This window comes from Plecotus auritus (genome assembly GCF_963455305.1).
Source record: "Plecotus auritus genome assembly, chromosome: X".
In the NCBI taxonomy this organism is placed as follows: Eukaryota; Metazoa; Chordata; class Mammalia; order Chiroptera; family Vespertilionidae; genus Plecotus; species Plecotus auritus.
This window is the reverse complement of record NC_137784.1, coordinates 54,618,812-54,633,950: the sequence shown is the minus strand read 5'-3', so window position 1 is coordinate 54,633,950 and position 15,139 is coordinate 54,618,812. Positions and strand designations below refer to the sequence as shown.

General features: G+C 44.9%; 1 protein-coding gene across 2 annotated transcripts in view; it reads right to left on the bottom strand.

Annotated features, from left to right (window-relative positions):
• Positions 1-1,441: 1,441 nt before the first annotated feature.
• Positions 1,442-15,139, bottom strand: part of IGBP1 (immunoglobulin binding protein 1) — a 49,892-nt gene continuing 36,194 nt past the window's right edge. For both annotated transcript variants that reach the window (XM_080652801.1, XM_080652802.1), the window contains exon 6: positions 1,442-1,919. In XM_080652801.1, coding sequence (XP_080508927.1) covers positions 1,774-1,919 — 146 coding nt within the window. In that variant the 3' untranslated portion in view covers positions 1,442-1,773. The remainder of the gene's footprint in view (positions 1,920-15,139) is intronic.

The following is a 15,139-nucleotide window of genomic DNA, read 5'->3' as shown; positions in this document are numbered from 1 at the left end:
CTGGGAAGGAGCCTGCAACCCATGTACATGCCCTTGACTGGAATTGAACTTGGGACCCTTCGGTAGCAGGCCAAAGCTCTATCCACTGAGCCAAACTAGCTAGGGCCAGCTTGCAATTTTTAAAGGCAGGATTCACATCCACCATGTCTAGTTTGCTTTTTAGATAATTAAAATGTATGAGGGGTTTAATCAAGCTGGACCTTCTGGAAGGCTCATCTTTAAATAGAGTTGGATCAACAGGGTAACCCAAAACTGGCCCATTTTGAGAATAAATTCAAGGAGGAGCTTCAAGGACAGGAAACAGGCCATTGCCAGAGGCAGCCTGGCAGTAATTGAAAGAGCTAAAAACCGAATATTTGCTTCCCAAATCCTTGGGGAATTTAATCTGTGCTCTATCAGTTTCAGGAGCTTATGTTGTAAGGGTGAGATGAGTCCTTTATTAAGCAGTATACAAATATATAATCGGTAGTCTTGTCATCTCCCACTAAACACAACCTCCTACTCATCACCTGACAGCCCTCCACTTCCCTCCCTAAAAATAAGAGGGAACCGAGTCTCCTTTTCAAACCCCTCTCCTAAGCTAGACTGCAGAAGGGAGAATAGGAAGGCTGAGTCATCGTCCTCTTACAAAATCTAAGTGTACCAAAGGCACTAGAACAAAGTGTTTTTTATACATATCTTTATTTCAACACATGGCTGCTTTTTAAAGCTATCCACCCAAGAGCTGAGGGCATGTCTTCTTTCTACTGCATAAAGTAGGTAGAGTGTCATCTGTACCAGCGGTCACCAACCTTTTGGACCCATGTACCACTGGTGATCTGTGGACCACCGGTTGGCAACCGCTGATCTGTCCCACACCCCTCCTCCACACCCAGTCATCGGCACCTTACTCATCAGCAAAATGACCACCTTGGCACATGTATCACTTCAGACTGTGTCAGGTAATGCACAGCACAGGTAAGAAGGGCCAAAATGCTCTATGGCGGCCCATTTAAGAGCTATGTTATAGCCTGAGGTACTCTTCTCCCTAAGTAAGGGTTATGGCAAATAGTTCCATGAGGGTAAAGACCCCAGCCTCATATGCATACACAAGGATGGCTCTCATAACACCTGATCTATTTCTCTCATTTCTCCTGGCCAAGGCAAGGAAGACCAGTTAGAAAGGATTGTTATGATCCATTCATTTACAGCTGTAATTCCTGAAAGAAATGTTGTGTGGCAGAGCAAGTCCTGGGTTTTGTGCTCACCCCTTGTAGAGTGGTATTAGGTCATTTCCCAGTGCTGGGGTAGAAGAGCGAAAGACCCAGCTCTGCAGTTCTGAGGCTGGGAAACTCACTGCCCAGATCAAAGGCAGACAACCAGGATCTCTCCATAAGCCCAGGGACCCACTCCTGACCCCCTTCCGCTGCACAAGCACACACAAAACCAGTTGTCACCAGTATTTCTGTATAAATGTAATAGAAAGGACTTTATTTTTAAGGAAAATTCATTCAGCCATTGATTATAGAGCCATTTCTCAGTACTCCTTTTCTTCCTACCTAGGAATCTGAAATACAACATGATTAGGATAATGCCAAAATAAGAATCACTGGTTCATCACCTAGGGAACAAAACACACTTAATTGCTTGACACTTTATTGAACACAAAGCAAGATTAGGTGTCTTTGCCTTCCTGGTAGAGCTGAAGCAGGAGCCCAGGGAGGGGAAGACTGCACAGCTTTCCTTTGTGGGGAAGATGTGCGTTCCCTGTAGTCCCATCTTGTTGTGGAAAGACTAACCCATGTTCTTTCGGTTGCCATAGCCCCTAGGATGGGTGTCCTTCCAGTCATCCCACTCCCGAGCTCGGTGGAGTGTTTGCTCATCATCCTCTTCCTCCCTTTGTTCTTGATCTTCTTCTTGTTGAGCTGCTCTTTTGGCCTCTGCCAAAGTAGAAAAATGAGAAAGTGATGGAATGTCAGGAACCTCAGCACCATTCTAAACACAATCACATAAAATGAGAACAAGGCATATGGCTGGCTGCCTGCCTGGGGCCAGAAGCAGGGAGAGCACTTAAGATACCTAATAGAGGACATGTTCAACAGTAAGAAAGGGTGCTCTAAGTAATTTTCACAAGAAAGCTAAAACATAAAAGTTGCCCCTCAGGATGAATTCTATTTTGGGAAAGAATTATTACTAAAATGGCTAAATACCTGTCTGCCCTCCAAAAAAGAAAAAGACCCACAAAAAAGCAAACTACCAACTGACCAACAAAACCCCAGCAAGCCAAAACACTAAAGTAAAAAATACGTATGATTTTATAATTTGTGATATGCTAAGGAGCGGGAACTACAGGTGACTTCCCTCCTCCATCCATTTCCTATTAGTTATACAATTTTGCTTGTGTATAAAATTGGAAATCACAGGGCAGCTGAACCTACCAGAAGAGAATATCTGTGTTATTCTGCACATGCCTGGAACAGGGTCTAAGGTCCAAATGGCACTTGTTATGCGGTGTACACCCAAAAGAAATTGAACCAACTGCTATATCTCTTTTGTACTAATTGTTTTCTCTTCCTAGGTAAAAGAACATATCCTGGTGACTTTGAGTTTGCTTATGAGAAACAGTTTCATGACTATGATAAAGAATGAAATGTGTGGGGATCTGATCTACTCTAATAGCTTAGGAGCCTTGTGTTCTTTAAAAAACATTTTTATTGTAAAATAAAGAATACTGTAAATCATATATATTTAACTCCAGTTTTCATAAGGAGGGTAAACCTATATAGCCTCCACCTGGGTCAAAAGATCTTCTGTACCCATCCCAAAAGCTTCTCCATGAGCATCTTCCAATTACAACACCCTCCCCGCTCTGCCCCAAAGGTAACCACTGTAGCGCCTTTTATAGAAATAACTTTCTGGACTTTATTACAGCTTTATAATCCAAATGTGCATCCCAAGACACCAGAGTTGTCCATTTGTACATTCACCTTTTACTCGATGACTTCTAGTACGGAGTTGGGGCTCCATCACCACAATCCAATTAAAAAAATTCTATCACCCCAAAAAGACCCCTTGTACCCATTTACAGTTAGTGAACATTCCCTCCCTTCTTCCAGCCCCTGGAAATCACTATTCTGCCTTCTTTCTCTATAGATTTGTCTATTACTACTGGTCCAGTGCACGAAATTCGTGAACAGAGGGGGGGTTTCCTCAGCCCAGCCTGCACCCTCTCCAATCTGAGACCCCTTGGGGGATGTCCAACTGCCAGACAGGGATCGGGCCTAAACTGGACATCCCTCTCACAATCTGGGACCGCTGACTCCTAACCGTTCACCTACTGCCTGCCTGATTGCCCCTAACCCCTCTGCCTGCCTGCCTGATCTCACCCCCAACTGCTCTCCCTTGCCGGCCTGATCTCACCCCCAACTGCCTCTGCTTTCCTGATCACCCCTAACTGCCCTCCCTTGCCAGCCTGATTTCACCCCCAAGTGCCCTCCCCTGCCGGCCTGATCTCTCCCCCCAACTGCCCTCCCCTGCCAGCCAATTTGGTTCTGATTGGTTGATTTCTATGCCAGTCAGCGTCAAAAGCTCCGCCTCCTAGGCAGCCATTGGCTCCTCACAGTTCACCCAGATTTGGTTCTGATTGGTCAGTTTCTATGCCAGTCAGTGTCTCTGGGCCTCTCTCCTGGCCTGATCAGAGAGGCAGGGCTGATCAGCAGCCCCCGTGGAGGCCCAGAGAGAAACAGAGGCGTGGCTGCTGGCAAAGCCAAGAGAGAAAGAGAGAGGCAATGGCTGATCAACAGCTGCCACGGAGGCTGTGGATCAGACCCTGCCTCTCTCTTCGGGCCTGATCCGCAGCCCCCTCGGCAGTCAGAGCTGGGTCACCGTGCCTGCACTGGCAGCAGTCAGTGCTGGGTCTCCATGGCAACCCAGCACAGACTGCAGGACTGACTTCCAGTATTCAGTCGAGCCTTCAGTCGGTCTTTACGGACCCTGGGTTTTTATATAGTAGGATGGGCATTTCAAAGAAACAGAATCAAGTAATATATAGTCTTGTATCTCATTTCTTTTACTTAGCCAAATATTTTTGAGTTTTGTCTTGTCCATTTAAAATATTTTGGTATCTTTTTGTTTTTTTGTTGTTAATCCTCACCCAAGGATATTTTTCTACTGATTTTTATTTATGATGTATTTATTTATATTTTATTTTTGGTTAATCCTCACCCAAGGATATTTTTCCATTGATTTTTAGAGAGAGTGGAAGGGAGGGGGAGAGACAGAGAGAAACATCAATTTGAGAGATACACATCGATTGGCTGCCTCCTGCACACGCCCCATCCAGGGCCAGGGATGGAGCCTGCAACCGAGGTATGTGCCCTTGATCAGAATCAAACCCGGTACCCTTCAGTCCTCGGGTAAATATTCTATCCACTGAGCCAAACCGGCTAGAGCTATTTTGGTATCTTTTTAATCTAGAGGTTCCTCTTCCATCCTTTCCCTTCCTTAAATGTTGTCTTGAAGAAGCTGGGGGCATCTGATCTGTAGAGTTTCCTCAAATCTGGGATTTTGTTAATTGAATAGTCATGATGCAGTCCAATATGTTCTTTTGAAATTCTGCAGATTAGCAAGTTCATACAGAAGCTTGATCTGATTCAGGTTGATCCCTTCATCATGATTATAGGAGGTGCTGCCTTCCCTCATCAGGTGGCACATATGTGTCTCATGTGCTGCAATGTCAGCAGCTGTTGATGCTCAATGCCTAGATTCATTAATTTTCCAGATGTTTCAAAAAGGTAACACACTTATTTTTAACATTTCCTTTTTATTAACTAGAATACATTTATAAAGAGAGGTTTCCCCTCATCTACTACTATTTGGTTACCCAGGAGAAAAACAAAATAAATGTTTGATATTTTCACTTTACTTACCACTTTTCAAGATAATTGGTTCCTTATCATCCTCTAAAATTGAACAGTTTTTGTTTTAAAGTACTATTATGAACTCATGGATTTAAACATATTTGATGAGTTTTTTTTTTTTTTTTTTTTTTAAATATATTTTATTGATATTTCACAGAGAGGAAGGGAGAGGGATAGAGAGCTAGAAACATCGATGAGAGAGAAACATCGATCAGCTGCCTCCTGCACACCTCCCACTGAGGATGTGCCCGCAACCAAGGTACATGCCCTTGACCGGAATCGAACCCGGGACCTTTCAGTCCGCAGGCCGACGCTCTATCCACTGAGCCAAACCGGTTTCGGCGATATTTGATGAGTTTTAATCAATTGCAATGATTTCTAAAAAATCTTAAACTCTTAAATTTTAGAATAGTTTTAGATTTACAGGAAAATTGAGAAGACAGTACAGAGTTCGTATACATTTATACCCAACTAGAGGCCTGGTGCACAAATTCTTGCACGGGTGGGGTCTGGCCGGCCCACCCCGATGGTGGCTGATTAGGCCGGCTGGCAGGGGGGAGGGGCCATGGGAGGTTGGCCGGCTGGCCCTGTCCCCAATCGGGGTTGTGGGGGCCAATTGGGGGCCAGGCTGAAGGGCCATGGGAGGTTGGGGGAGCCGATCAGGGTCCCAATCAGGCCGGTTGGCCGCTGCAGTGCGTGTCATAGCAACTGGTCGTTCTGTCATTCCAGTTGCTTGGCTTTTATATGTATAGACTAGTGGGCTGATGCACAAATGAAGATTCGTGCAAGAATGGGCCTTTGTTCCCCTGGCTGCCGGCACCACCTTCCCTCTGGCTGGAGCCACCTTTCCGCTCTGGCCTGGAGCCGCCTTTCTGCCTTCCCACGCTGTCCAGAGGCCCAGAGTGGCTGGGGTGGTGTGGAACACATGCATCATTGCCATGGCGACAATGCAGGCGACCTGCCCCATCCCCGGCCACTCGGCGCCTGCATATGCAAATTAACCCACCATTTTTTGTTGGGTTAATTTGCATACTCACTCCTGATTGGCTGGTGGGCATTGTGAAGGTATGGTCAATTAGCATGTTACTCTTTTTTTAGGTAGATGGTTTCTGTCACAACTAGTGAACCAATACTGCTATAATATTAACTACTAACATACTTTATTCAGACTTCCTTGGGTTTTTTATGCTGGTCAATTTTTGTATTGAATTTATTGGTGTGACACTGGTTAACAAAACCATACAGGTTTAGCCCTAGCCAGTTTGGCTTAGTGGATAGAGCAGACTAAACGGTCCCTGGTTCAATTCCAGTCGGGGGCATATGCCAAGGTTACGGCCTCGATCCCCAGTAGGGGGCATGCAGGAGGCAGCTGATCAGTGATTCTCTCTCATCATTGATGTTTCTATATCTCTCTTCCTCTCTGAAATCAATAAAAATATATTTTAAAAAAACCATACAGGTTTCAAGTGTACAACTCAATATGCTGGTAAATGTTTAGCAACTAGCTTTGGGGAGGGACTGGGTAGCATTTGATGATTTACATAGTATAATCCTCCCACCATGGCTAATTTCAAACTACTAGCATGGCATCACTGAACAAAATTGGGAATAGATGTGCAGTAGATAGATGCGCAGTAGCACACATTATATAGTATTTCCACTTACAGATACAATAGGCATAAATAACCCCGAGAGTAACAGTAAAATGTAGCAAAATACTTATGATGTGATGAGATTTGAATATTTCCTTTGTTTTTTGTTTTTTTAAAAAATTTTAATGTTGAGAGTATTACAGATATATTGACCTCCTTCACCCGGATCCCACCCTGCTCTAGGCCTTCACTACCTATTGTCTGTGTCCATGGGTAATGCATGTATCTTTGGTTACTCTCTTCCTGTCATCCTTCCCTCTGAGATTCATCAGTCTGTTCCATGTTTCCATGCCTCTGGTTCTATTTTAGTCATCAGTTTATTTTGTTCATTAGATTTCTTGTTCATTTATTTTGATTTTTAGATTCAATTGTTGATATAAGTTTCCTTAGGTTTTACCTAATGCCCTTTTTAACTGTACCAGGATCCCATCCAGACCACCACAGTGCATTTTGTCATCATTTCTCCTCATGTCCTCTTGGCTGTGATAATTTCTTAGATTTTCCTGTGTTGAGGAGTCCTCATCAGGTATTTTGCAGAATGTGCCTCAATTTGGGCTGTGTGATGTTTTTCTCATAATTAGTCTGGGGTTGTGGGTTTGGAGGAGACCACAGAAGTGAAGTGCCTGTCTCATCACATCAAATCAAGGCTACACATCATCATGATTATCACTGCTGATGTTAACCTGGACCACCTGACTAAGGTAGTGTTTGCAGGGTTCCCAATAGTAAAGTTACTCCTTCCCACTCTTTCTATACTGTAGACCACAGCCCACACTTCAGGAGTGAGGAGTTATGCTCTACCTCCTTCAGACAGAAGCATATAGACAAATTATTTGGAATTTTCACATAGAGATTTTTCTCTTCTCTCCCATTTATTTGTTTAATAATTTATTTCTATCACTGTAGAATCATGGATATTTCTTTTATTCCTTATGTTATAATCCAATTCTGCTATTTTACTGCTCACTCAATTCTTCCAGTTTTGGCCAGTTACAGTTCTTTCAGCTGGGCTGTGTCCCAATAACATACTCCAATTGTCTTTTTTTTTTAGCTCTTCCTTCTTCAATGCTTATCTTGTATTTTTCCTGTTCCAGATTTGGAATTAGCCACCCTAGCTTCTTTTTAATGGGAATGGTATTTCAAAACCACAATCTGAGTTACTAGGTATGCTGATTGCTGCTGGGCTGGTCATTGTTTCTAAGCCTTTTCAGTGGATAAAGCAAAGGTGTATGTGTTTACTTTTAAATAAAATTTCTCATGGTTTTATATTTAGGACAACAGGGTTGTTTTATTTCTTAAATTCTTTTGAATTACGTCTGTATTCTACATTAAAAGTCTTAGTTATCAAAGACAGAGGATAAAATTAGAGTATCATAATCACTCATTTGTAATACCTCACATTACAGTCTTGTAGTAACACTAATATTGTCTGTCACTAATATAACTGAGAATTGTTCTTTTTTTGCATATGCTTTCCCCATTTCTCCATTTTTAAAAGGCCTACATTAAAAATTTAAATAAATAAAAGAATCTACATTATCTAAGTACTGAGTATATAGGCATTACATACTCTACTCTCTCCCCTTTATGCCTCATTTAGTCTTAGTTCTACAAGTCACTATATATTTAACTAGGGGTCCAGTGCACAAAGATTCGTGCACGGGAGGAGGGTCCCTCAGCCCAACCTGCACCCTCTCCAATCTGGGAGCCCTCAGGGGAGCCCTCTCCAATCCGGGAGTTTCTGGCTGTCTTTGCAATCATATGGGTGAATTGTCTGAGACCCCCAACACAGTTTGGTTTGTTGCTCACAGAATAATAAAGGCAATTTTTTTTTTCTTTGCTTCATTGGTGGAGATTTCCTGGAAGTTTTAGGATATCTTCCCTTTAATTTTTCCTAGACACTCTGATTTATTTATGTCTCTCACCTTTGCTTTCCCTCCATCCCCCACCGCAATAGTAACTTGCTTCAGGCTCACTTTGCTCTAGTGTCTAGGACAGTGGTCGGCAAACTACAGCTCGCGAGCCACCTGTGGCTCGCGAGCCACGGTTTGCCGCTCTGTTGACTAATGAGTTTGCCGACCTCTGGTCTAGGAGATCCGTCTGCCACCAGAACTATGAGTCCCAGCATTCCTGGTGCTTCCCCACACTCTGGGCTTCTGCTTCTGGTCCTGGGGCTGCCACCAGAACTACTACTCCCAGAATTCCTGGTGCTTCCCACGCTCTGGGTTTTCCCTTCATGCTCTGTCTTTGCCCCAGGGCCTCCCGCTCTGCCAAGTCCTCCACACCACCAGCTCTCCCTCTCTGCTCTCCATCTGGCGGCTTGGGGAGCCAAGTTCCTCAAGCCGCTCCACTCTCTGCCAGCTCTCCCCCTCTGCTCTCCGCCTGGCACCTGTGTATGCAAATTAACCCAACATCTTTGTTGGGTTAATTTGCATACTCACTCCTGATTGGCTGGTGAGCGTAGTGGAGGTATAGTCAATTTACATGTTTTTCTTACATTATATAGGATGCTTGCCACCAGTCCTTATGTTAATGTCTCTCTCATCATTTTGGTTGTCTGAAGCTCATTCTCTAGCAATTTCCTCAGGAAGAAATCATGGGAACAGTAGCTCTTAAGTTACTGCATACTGATAAACCTCTGTACCCTTCACTTAAAAGACAGTTTTAGCAGATATGTATCCTTGGCTCACATTTTTCCCCTTGAATATTGTAATATCTGTTACTCCACTTTTTTTTGGCATGAAATGTTGGTATCAAAGTTTCAGGGTGATCTAATTTTCTTCCCTTTATAAACCACCTGTTCTTTTTGCTGAAATTTCCACAGCATTTTTTCTTCTTTCCAGCCTAGTACATTTATTATAATTTGTTGGTCATTTTGCATCAGAATTCTCAGGTACACAGTATACTTTTTATAATCAAATCTTTTTTTTTAAGTTTCAGGAAAGTCTCCTTACTATTAGTTTTTAGCATTTATTCTTTTTTCCTTGCTTTGGTTTTCTTCTTCAGGTAATCCTACTATCCTATGCAAGGTCTTCCTTACTTTCTTTGATATGTCAAATCTTCTTATTTAAAACATGTTCCTTTTTACTTTAGTAAGGCATTTCCTATCACTTTCCTCTGCTGCAGCCTTCATTTCTAAAACATTTTTAAAAAATTATCTTTATTGTTTAAAGTATTACAAATGTCCCCTTTGTTTTTTCCCATTGACCCCCTCCACCCTGCACTTGCCCCTCCAGACCTTCACCACTCTATTGTCTGTGTCCATGGGCTATGCATATCCTATATAATAAAAGCCTAATATGCAAACTGTCTCCTCGGGCGGTCGTTCGACTGCTCGCTATGACGTGTGCTGACCACCAGGGGGTGGCACAGAACATGGCAGGCGTTGGGCGATGTGCTGCAACCTCTCACTGGCTACCTGGGGTGGGGGTGAGAGGGATGGAGGTGCGGTGAGAATGTGGGGTGTCCAAGCTTGCTCTCACTCCCTCTACTAACCTCCCCTGGAACACCAGGGCTTGCACGCTGGGGAAGCCACCACACTCAGGTGCCGGGTGCCCGTGAGGAACCCACCCTGCATCTGCACGGCCTCTTCCAGGTGAGCCAGGCTGCAGCCGACAGGACTGCAGGGACCAGTCGGGCTCCCCATGGGTTCGTGCAGGAGCTGGTCTGTGAGGCCAGCAGGGAGAGAGCGCACTGCATGCCCGGCTTCCGTGCGGCACTGCTGGGCAGCCCAGAGGCCTATTCTGAGCCCCGGCCCATGGCATCCGGCCATGCTCACCTCCATCTTTGCGTGGAGACTCGGGCACCATGACTCAGGTGGAGGGGGGTGCATGGGGGCTCAGGAGCCCAGGTGCTGCCCAGGGCCCAGAGGTCAGCTGGGACCTGCCCTTTCACACCAGATGCTCATGCTTCGATCGCCAGCAAGGCATAGGGACCACACCTGTGCACAAATTTTATGCACTAGGCCTCTAGTATGCATATAAGTTCCCTGGTTAATCACCCCCTACCGACCCTCTCATTTCCACCTTCCCTCTGAAATTCCTCAGTCTGTTCCATGATTCTATATCTCTGGATCTACTTTATCAGTTTATTTTGTTCATTAGATTCCACTTATGAGTGATATCATATGATACTTATCTTTCTCTGACTAGCTTATTTCGCTTAGCATAATATTCTCCAAGTCCATTCATGTTGTTGCAAATGGCAAGAGTTATTTTTTATAGCTGTGTAATATTCCATTGTGTAGATGTACCACAGCTTTTTTATCTACTCATCTACTGATGAGCACTTAGGCTGTTTCCAAATCTTAGCTATTGTAAATTGTGCTGCTATGAACATAGGGTGAATATATTCTTTCTGATTGGTGTTTTCTGGTTTCTTTGGATATATTCCTAGAAGTGGGATCACTGGGTCAAATGGGAGTTCCATTTTTAATTTTCTGAGGAAATGCCATACTGTTTTCCACAGTGGCTGCACCAGTCTGCATTCCCACCATCAGTGTACTAAAATTCCCTCTTTCTTTTTAAAAAAATATGTTTTATTGATTTCAGAGAGGGGAAGGGAGGAGAGAGTTATAAAAACATCAATAAGAGAAACATCACCAATTAGCTGCCCCCTGCATGCCCCCAATGGGGATCGAGCCCGCAACCAGGGCATGTGTCCTGACCGGGAATCGAACCATGACCTCCTGGCTCATAGATCCTGAGCCACACTCTCCAGGCGAAATGATTCTTTTTTATTTTCCCTAAGGTGTCACCACTATTTCTGAGTTCTTCTAACCCTGCTTTATACTGTTCTTCCATGTCTTATATAATTTTCTTAATGTCTTTCAACTCATTTTTAAAAAGTATATTGTAGATTTGTTGTTTTTTGGAATGCTCTTGATTCTTTTTCCCCTTATAGTAATTTTGTGTGAACTTTGGCCTTGATAATTTTGTTCACTTTCTAACAGCTTTATTGTATATATTTCACATACTATAAAATAAAATTCACCCATTTAAAGTGTACAGATCAGCGTGTTTTTTTGTGTGTGTGTGTCTGTTTTTGTTTTTTTTTGTATATTCAGAGCTGTGCAACCATCACCACGGCCTATTGTTAATTCTGATGTGTGGTTAAGTTGTCCTTTACTTTTAGAAAGAAGTAGGTTCAGGGTGGCTTTTCTAACTTCACAGAAGCTGTCTTTCTGTTGTTAAAGAAATAGGCCTTGTTTAATTAGTTCTTGATTCTGGTCCTTTTTTACACTTTTATCTGGACTTTCTCTTTCCTTCTTTTCTTTATTGTGCCTGTTCTCCTCAATTTCAATTCTATTCTCAGCAATTTCTCTTCAGGGTAGAACCCTGTCCTGGAAGGGAGATCTGGTGGGTCATTTTCAAAAGTTCACTAAGGACTAGACTACTCCACCCCTTTCAGACCTTCTGACCACAAGCCCCTTATATTTACCCAGGTGTTTTTTTATCCTCACCTGAGAATATGCTTTTTAAAACTGACTTTAGAGAAAGAGGAAGGGAAAGGGAGAGAGAGAAAAAAAATCAATGTGAGAGTGAAACATCACACAAGCCCTGACTATGATTCAAACCCAAACCCTTTCAGTGCACAGGACAACACTCCCACCAAGCCACACTGGCCGGGGCTCACCCAGTTTTTATTGGTGGCAAAACTGCTCCTATTTTAAGTGTTGTTCTTAAATAGACTGCCATGCTTTTTAGTGAATACCTGTTTGCTGTTTGGAATTCTTGTGTTTGTCAAGTTGTTCACATGGTCTGTCAACTCTTCTGCTTTCTTCCACACAGATGCCAATCACCTATTGATCTTGTGCTAAGGGTGATTTCCCTTACCTGTTTAGTGTGAGAGCCATGGGGATACATTGTCACCTAATTCTGTTGTGAATATTATCGGTCAGTTTTCTTTTGTGTTTTTATTAAAGTACTAGAGGCCCGGTGCATGAAATTCATGCATGGATGGGATCCCGAGGCCTGGCTGGCCATCAGGGATTATAGGGGCCAGGCCGATCAGGATCGGGCTGGAGAGGAGGTGACAGTTGCTGGGCCAGGCACAGACGGAACAGATGCTGGATGTTGATGCCACCATCGTTGGCGCTCTGCCTCCACGCAGTTCCCTACCTCCTCCCTCCTTCTTCCCTCGCTACCGCATTGCCACCACGGTGGGCAGGCAGTGGGGTCTGCCGGCTGGGGGCAGGGGGTGGACAGGGCATGGGAGGTTGGCCGTTGGCCCAGAGGAGGAAACCGACCCTTGACCCCCCTGGGAAAAGAGCCGCATCTGCCGCCACCCACCCCTGGCTCCCCGTCCCAGCCCAGGGCCCAAAGGCCCTGGCGGGGTTGGGAGAGGAGGTGACAGTTGCTGGGCCGGGTGCGGAAGGAACAGACGCCAGATGCCGACACTGCCATCGTCAGCGCTCTGCCACCACACAGTTCTCTGCCTCCCCCACTCCTGCTTCCCTCGCCACCACACTGCCACTGCGGTGGGCAGATGGCAGGCTGGTTGGGGCCTGCCAGCTAGGGGGAGGGACAGGGCACAGGAGGTTGGCTGCCAGCCCCAAGGAGGGAGCCAGCCCTCAGCCCCCCTGGGAAAAGAACCGCATCTGCCGCCACACACCCCTGGTTAGCCATCCTAGCCCAGGGGCTGGTCCCAATCAGGCAATCAGGGCCTGCCGGCCGGGGAAACCACAGGAGGTTGGCCGGCCAGAAGAGGTTGGCTGTGGGAGCACACTGACCAGCAGGGGACAGATCCTGTGTTGAGTGCCTGCCTCCTGGTAGTCAGTGGACGTCACAGCGACTGGTCATTCTGGTCATTCCGGTCACTTAGGCTTTTATATATATAGATAACATACATGTAGAAAAAAACATAGTATATAGCTGTAAGTTTTCATATCTGAACACATCTATGTAATCAGTACCCAGATCAAGATAGAAAACAGTACTAATTCCTTAGAAGTCCACTTAAGGTCCCATTCCATTCATAAGCCCCCACTAAGGATGAACACCATACAGGCATTTAATCAGCAAATAGAAGCTTCTTCTGTTTGAACTCTATACGAATGGAATCATATAGTATATACTCTTTTGTGTCTGGCTTTCTTCACTCATAAATATGTTTACAAAATTCGGCTATATTTGTCCCTTATGGCTGAAAAACTACCATTAGCAAAAGGTATAAACCTTTTGCTAAGTAGGATTTCATTGTGTGAATATAGCAACATTTATCTATTCTATTAGGTATGTGCATTTGAGTAGTGTCCAGTTTGGGGTATTATAAGCAATGCTGCTAGGAACATTATTGTGCAAGTATTTTGTGAATGTATAGTCTCACACTCTTAAGTATATACCTAGGAGTGAAATTGCCAGGTCTGGAAGCCACACTCCCAGCTCCCCATGGAGCTCTTTAGATGTAGGACTGGTCAGGGCGGTCTGGAATGTAGTCACAACAGACCCCGGACACCCAGATCAGTTCCCTTACATAGACAGCTAGTTAGGAATTGCTCAAACCTTGCCACCTTGGGTCCGGTTCTGTAAGGTTTTAGTAATAGGAGAAAAGAAACAGGTCTCTCAGAAGGGAACTCATCCCCTTGTTCTGTCAGGATCCCCTGAGGAAGTCCCGCTAGTTTTACCATCTCCATATGTGCCACAGGCAGCACCAAGTGCTTCCCCAGCTGGTCTGAAAGGTCCAGAAACACCACCCCCTCTGTCTCTCCCCAACCAGGCTCTCCAGAGCCAGTTGGGCGGCGCTTGTGTTCAGCCGATCAAGGGCCCAGGCCACAACCAGCACGTCAGATGCCTCTAAGGGAGATTCGGGGTGCCCAAGTAGTTGGTGAAGATGGGACCTTGCAGGAGGGAGGGCCAGTCTATTATTATAAGCCCTTTACCACTAGTGACATCTTTAATTGGAAACATCACACCCCAGCTTATTCTGAAAAACCTCAGGCCATGATAGACCTCCTAGAAACAATCTTCCAGACCCAGAAACCCACCTGGGTGGACTGCAAGCAGCTCCTTTTCACGTTCTTTAACACTGAGGAGTGCATGAGAGTAGTAACAGAGGCTCGGAAGTGGCTCCAGACCCAGGCCCTGGCAGGAATATTAGGTACAGACAGATGGGCGAGGAAGGCCTTCCCAGATGAGGAACCCGATTAGAACCCGAACTCAGAAGATGGAAGGACTGGGCTAGAAAGATATCAGCTGGCCTTCCTCCAGGGGTCAGGGCCGGAGCGAAGAAGCCTACAAACATGGCTAAAATCTCTGAGGTTTTCCAGAAGCCTGATGAAAGTAAAGCAGCTTTCTATGAGAGACTATGTGAGGCATACCGGATGTACACCCCCTTTAGACCTGAGGCCCCAGAAAATCAAACCATGGTAAATGCCGTTTTTGTAGGCCAAGCCCAGCCTGACATCAGGAGAAAATTATAGAAACTGGAAGGGTTTGCAGGAAAAATATGCTACTGAGCTGCTAGAGATAGCTAACAAGGTTTTCATCAATCGAGACAGTGCAGCAAGGAAGGAGGAAGAAAAGAGCATACAAAGAAGGGCCAATATAATAGCAGCAGCTTTTAGAGGCTCAGGCTCCCAGACAGATCAGC